At 47.6% G+C, this 6,353-nt stretch overlaps 1 protein-coding gene across 6 annotated transcripts in view; it reads left to right on the forward strand.

Moving 5' to 3' along the window:
* The window catches only part of GLCE (glucuronic acid epimerase), a 68,599-nt gene that overhangs the window by 57,428 nt on the left and 4,818 nt on the right, over window positions 1–6,353 (forward strand). For all 6 annotated transcript variants that reach the window (XM_019533885.1, XM_019533884.1, XM_019533883.1 and 3 more), the window contains one exon: window positions 2,613–2,858. In XM_019533885.1, coding sequence (XP_019389430.1) covers window positions 2,613–2,858 — 246 coding nt within the window. The remainder of the gene's footprint in view (window positions 1–2,612; window positions 2,859–6,353) is intronic.

A 6,353-nucleotide genomic window follows, 5' to 3' on the forward strand; every position in this document is an offset into this window, starting at 1 on the left:
GCAGAGCCCGAGGGGACCCTCAGGCTGCGACACGTGCCCATCCGTGTCATGCCGCTGGTGGGCTGGCTGCGGCTGGGACCGTCTCCCTGGGGGGTCGCAGGCAGGGCCTCGGGCCGTCCTGCACTAACTTGCGCGCCGGCAGACGAGCGCCTGTTCGCGCGGCTCCGGTCGCGTGGCTCCCTCAGGGCTGGGCGAAGTAGGGGCCCGGGTGGAGCTTGACCCGGCCCAGCTCCACGCAGCCACCCCCTCCCACCACGAGCCCCGCTTGCCTCCGGCTGTGCTGGGGGCTCTGCGGCTGCGGGGGGGTCTCTGGGGAACTTCAGGGGAGCGGGGGCGCGGCGGGCTTTCACCCACGCGTCTCTCACCGCTCTGGAGCCTCAAATGATTACTCCCTTATTATGACTCTGGGGCTTTAAAACACCGTCTGCTTTGCATGTTAAATATAGCGAGTGCCTGGAGATACCTGCTGCTGGTCACTTTGCGGCACCCTCGGCACTTTATTCTAACACATTTCAATTAAGTAAGATGCACTCTACGAAACGATGCAGCCCCTCCCCCCCACCCACACACACAACTCATTGGTGTGCAAAACATACAGGCTGCAGACAGATGTGCAACATGTTTTGCTGATGGGTATTTTGGGCACAACCTGGTGGGGACTGAATTGAACCAAATTGCCGAGCATTGTTTACCTACAGATTTGGTGTTAGCAGCTCGCCCTTTAGAGCTGTCGCTGTGGGAGGTGATGCCCGAGCCTCGCTGTGGGAGGTGATGCCCGAGCCTCGATGTGGGTGGGGGAATCAAATTACAGGTGTCTGGCAAACAAATTTGATAGGAGAATTAGTTACAGCCAGTGGAGAAGACTTTGCATTGTTATTCTGCATCATTTTGTTCCAAGCAGGTTTTTATTGTCACTTAGACGTGAGAAGAGGAGCTGCTATGTTTTACCTTGTCTCTCTCCTACAAGGTTAATATGTTGCCTCATGTCCCGTGACCTGGAGAATTTAATCATGTCATCTCCGTAAATTAACAGCTACAAGTAAGGCTTTTATAGCAGACTTTCGTTTTGTGAGTCTTCTGATCCCAATGCACGCGCCCTTAACGGGGAACACTTAGCATTAATAAGCAAGTTAGCTTCCAGCAGTTGAGATAATACACAGTACTTAAATATTTCCCTTGATGCTTTTACTCTTCAAGCAGTAGTAGTCCGTCAAGTCGCTATCAAGAACACTTATTATTAGTAACAGAGAGCACAGAAATATATGAAAATGTATCATCTTTAATTTAGTTTAACTAATCTTTTCATTACACCAGGTTTCAGGCATCACTGGCTTCTGAGCTTGCCGCTTCCAGAGGGGGAAATGATGCGAATGCCACAGTATTTATTTTTCACTTTCAATTTGCTTTGCTCTTTGTCCCCATTCAAAGGTTTGTGGGGCAGGAATCCTAGCTTTCCCTTCCACGGGAGATTCAGCTTTTGAGTTTCCATTGGAAGTCTGGGGAATTGTTTTAGTTGAAAAGGAGCCTGATTTGAAGAAACCTTTATCCAAAGCTTAAATGCCGTGTGCTGTTCATGGACTTCTGTTCTTCTTATAGCTCATTAAGCTATTTTAGCTGAATAGGAAGAAGGTAGGCAGGGTCACACCTTGGAGACTAATTGGTTCAAAGAGGCATGTGCTTTTATGCTCACCTCTTTGTATATAAATAATAGCCTTCTTCCCTGTGTTTGTGCCCACATTGTCGGCGATGCAGTGTTATATCTGAGATACTGGTTGCTGGGGCTGTGAACGGGATGGTATCGTTGTCCATCTGAATGGATATTAATAAGGGCACCAAGTCAGAGGCAGTTGGATAAAACAAAGGGAGCCTTCATTTCTGGGCTCTGGGACAAGGCAGCTTCTTCAGAAAAACCTTAGAGACAGTCAGATTGAGAGGAGAGACTTAGGCTAGAGTCTAGGTTGCCAGTTCTTTAACTATACATGAAGCCAAACCTACGAAACTTGGAGCAAGGAGCACTTGTAGGTTCTGCTAATAGCAGAGCAGAGCTGCCATGTGATTGTACTGGCATTATTTCAATAACTACTTGTAATAGGGTTGTAGTTGGAGAGCTGTTGTAATTAGTGAAGGTGTGTAGGTGTCGAGTAAAAGTGTCGGTTCTGCATCAATTAATTTGAGCCAGATTCTAGGAATAATAAGGACAGATCTTTAAATTGCCAATGATTTATACTGGGGGGGATTCTGCAGAACATGGCATGCTTTGGGATTTAATGGTCTCCGAGGTGGAAGAGAAAAATCCATGCAAGCATGAGATATCTATGGACAAGTGTGGGGTTTCAGCTAGCAGCTGCTTGCCTGTGTGGTACAACATGACTTCATTCTGCCTTTCGCATCTGGTCTGTTTTGACAGCAGCTTTTTAGTACCTGCACATGGTATAATAAGGAGAAAGTCACCTCTTTGAACAGGGGCTGCTTGCGTGGGCCTGTGAACTAATGATGGGAGGTTATAAATACTATTTGCCAGTATTTACATGGGTAGGTGGGGATTGGGGAGTTTTAAACTGTATTTTATATGATCTTACAAAATTATTTGTGGTTCCCCCCCATGTCTATAGGTGTGCCGTTATCTACACAGTGGGGGCCTCAAGGTTATTTCTACCCAATCCAGATTGCACAGTATGGCTTGAGTCACTACAGTAAAAACCTGACGGAGAAACCTCCTCACATAGAGGTGTACGAAACAGCCGAAGACAAGGACAAAAGCAGCAGGCCTACTGACTGGACTGTCCCAAAAGGCTGTTCTGTTGCAACGGTGTCTGATAAATCCCGGTTCACAAACGTGAAGCAGTTTGTCGCTCCAGGTGGGTTGCTGTAGAGTCATAGTGGATAAACTTGTTTATTTGCAGGGAGATTCCCAGTGAAGACTTGACTTCAAGGATCAAGTACAGATGTGTATATTCTTGTTTTGCAGGGGGGTGGTTCCCATCCATGAAACATCTACTTCTTTCACTCGGCCGCCTCATTTTTTCTTTCCTTCTAACTTCCAGCTTAGTTTTTCTGACTTTTAACTTGCAAATGTGCCGTAGCTGTATTGTGGAAGAGATGGTGCTACACAAGCAATTGGAGGAGCCATCTCCTTGGGCTGCCATGCGTCAGAGGCAGAAAACTTCCTAATGGGTTCAGGAGTATAGAACAGCACTTGCCTGAGCCCTTTTTCTAAGCATTTTAATCCCAACATGGTCTCATGAAATCTTGTGTACAGCCTTACCTACATGGCCCTTCCTTTAGCAACCTCCACAGTCAGAAACTTTTTGCGAGGCTGTAGATATTTGGGCTGACACTTGCTATACGAGGTCTTTCTGCCATAGTTAGCCTTTCAGTCCTGGCCTCTTTCAAGCTAACAAGAGAACGCCATATTCAGCCGTGGAATGCTCTCGTGGCCACAGCACAACACTGTCAATTTTGTGTAGCCAGGGCTCGTCTGCAAGTGAGTTACAGTGGTTGGTACGTACCTCTTTTGGTTGTTTCAAGGTGAGGGAGATCTTTAATAGATGGGATCTGTAGGTTACAGAATGGAGCAGCTGTCTGGTTCAGTAAAGCTTGTGTGCAGGAAGATGATGGAATTGGGTCTGAGGACTTTCATGGAGATTTATCTTGCCCCTACTCCTGGGGTCTGGTGTGACTGTCTCTGTGTCCTGTATCCAGTCTTCATTGAGTCTACAATCAGTCACAGGTAACTTTGGATCATCATCTCTGCATAGCAGGATCCCGGAGGCTGTAGCAGGTCTCTGTTGTCACAGCGAAGGAGGTGCCCAGGAGAGAGGCTGGTGAGGCTTCCTCTGTCCAGCTGATCCCCAGCTCCCATGCCAGCCCTTTGGGGGTGAGAGCAGCCGGAGTGACTTTGGAGAGCCTTTCTGGTAGTTTCAGGGATGGCTGACTATAAACAGCCCAACCAGAGGCCTGTGCTGTTTACTTCCAGCTATAGCTAAGGCTTTGCCCTGAAGCATGGCCAGCTAATACATATGTCTCTCCCTAGAGCCATAGGGTGCATCTACACATGTGCTTTTTAATGCACATTAATTATAATGTGCATTAAAGCATCACTTTTAAAACTGTGCTATTTACTTAATGCTCATTAAAATAGGCTAATGTGCATTAAACGGCACTTAAAAAGCGTGCGCTTTAGCTAATGCGCATTAAGACAGGCTAATGCGCATTTTCTAGTACCTCACAATGGAGGTACTAGATTTAATGTGAGCTAACTAAAGCACGTTAATGCATGTGTAGATACGCCCATAGGTCCCACTCCACTTCTGGTAGTTTTCAGAGGTACTACTGCTCCCTCTGGAGTTTTGTTGTACTCCATTTCATACTTAACAAAATAAGCCATGGATAAAATTCATTATTTTATGCAACTATTCCCCTTGTCTAAAGACAGCCTCATTAATAAGGACATAATGTATTTTCCTCCTTAATCAATACCCATTAGAATTAATGAGTCCATTACTTAAAAAGACAATGAAGTAATTTTAGTCAGCACCTTGGGCCTGGGTCTCTGAGGAAAAGATCGTTGAGAACACTCTTGTGCCTTTGTAGTAGATAAATAGAAGGAGAGGAAAGGTTATAGGATCTCTTATGTATTCTCCCCTCATTCTTTATTGATGGCAGAGTAATCTTCAGACCTTGAAGGCCACACTTCGCATCCCCTTATTTTAGATGCCCTTTAGTAATGGATTTATGAGCACTTAATGCAGTGCAAAAAATAGGCAACCTTTGCCGGGGGGGGGGGGTGTTTATTTGGTTCTTAATTTTCTGTCTGCCCACTTCCTGTTTGTGTGATGGGAAGCAAAAGGGGCTAGAATGAGTAGAAATGGGAGCTGGCATGGTCAGCTAATGTGCTTTCACAAAAGCCCAAACTTCACCGCATTCTCTAAGTATCAGCTGTGACTTCAGTAGTCACTTACAGTAGAGCTGTTGGGTTGTAGCCGTGTTGGGCTAAGGACATAGGCAGACAAGGTTCTTTGGGTAGATGTGATCTCTTTTATTAGACTAACTAAATAGTTGGAAAAGTTGTTCTTTGCAAGCTTTTGGGCACAAACACCCTTCTTCAGGCACAGGGAGAGTCTGGTGTTTGTGAGGTCTCCTGGGTAGAATAGAAGCCAAAATGCAGGTCTGTGAAAATGCAAATGCCAGGCAGTGAGGATCAAAGAGAATGAGAGACTGTAGGTGTGAGGAGATGCTTGGTGTTGTGGGGAAGGTGGTAGCCCAAAGAGAGGTAATCCCAACAAGGATCAAAGGGAGCAGGAGGGCACACAAGCCCCCATGGCTCACCAAAAGTATCCGGGAATGTCTCCTAGCTAAAAGGGAGGCGTACACCCAGTGGAAAAGAAGGGACGTCACCAGGGATGACTATACTGCAGTTGCTCGGGGATGTAAGGGGGCAGTCAGGAAGGCCAAGGCAGAGATGGAACTGGGACTAGCTTCCTGGATTAAGGACAATAAGAAGTCCTTCTTCAAATACATACGGGTAAAAAGAAGGTTCCAGGTAATGTGGGGCCCCTGCAGGACATGTTAGGAAACTTGGTCATCACACCAAACGGTAAAGCCAACATATTTAATGATTTCTTTGCCTCCATCTTCCTAAGCAGGGACTGAAACAGCCACCCCCCTGATGGGGCCCCCCTCAGGCCCCAGGGGAGGCACACCTAGGCCCAGGGTTAGCGAGGAACTAGTTAGGGAGCTTCTGGAGGGACTGGACATGTTCAAGTCAGCTGGTCCAGACGATCTCCGCCCAGGAGTACTAAAGGAATTGGCTGAGATCATTGCAGGACCCCTGGTGCAGCTTTACGAGCACTCGTGGTGCTCTGGTGTGGTGCCAGAGGACTGGAAGAGGGCCAGTGTGGTTCCCATCTTCAAAAAGGGGAAGGAGGAGGACCTGGAAAACTATATAGGTCAGTTAGTCTTACTTTGACCCTAGGCAAGCTGTTCGAGAAAATTATGCTTGGCGCACATCCACGAGGGGCCAGCAGGGGATTTCATGCTTAGGGGCAACCAGCACGGGTTCATTAGACACAGGTCCTGTCAGACCAACCTGGCGGCCTTCTATGATCAGGTCACCAAATCCTTAGACGCAGGGGTAGAAGTGGACATTGTCTTCCTGGACTTTCGAAAGGCCTTCAACACTGGCTCTCACCCCGTTCTCATTAAGAAACTGGGGGGCTGTGGTGTTGACACCCACGCAGCCAGTTGGCGACCCAATTGACTGGAGGGCCGCACCCAGAGAGCAGTGGTGGACGGGTCATTTTCAGCCTGGAGGGAGGTGGGCAGTGGGGTCCCCCAGGGCTCGGTCCTCGGGC

This window comes from Crocodylus porosus, unplaced genomic scaffold, assembly GCF_001723895.1.
Source record: "Crocodylus porosus isolate Cpor-Errol unplaced genomic scaffold, CroPor_comp1, whole genome shotgun sequence".
Lineage (NCBI taxonomy): Eukaryota > Metazoa > Chordata > Crocodylia > Crocodylidae > Crocodylus > Crocodylus porosus.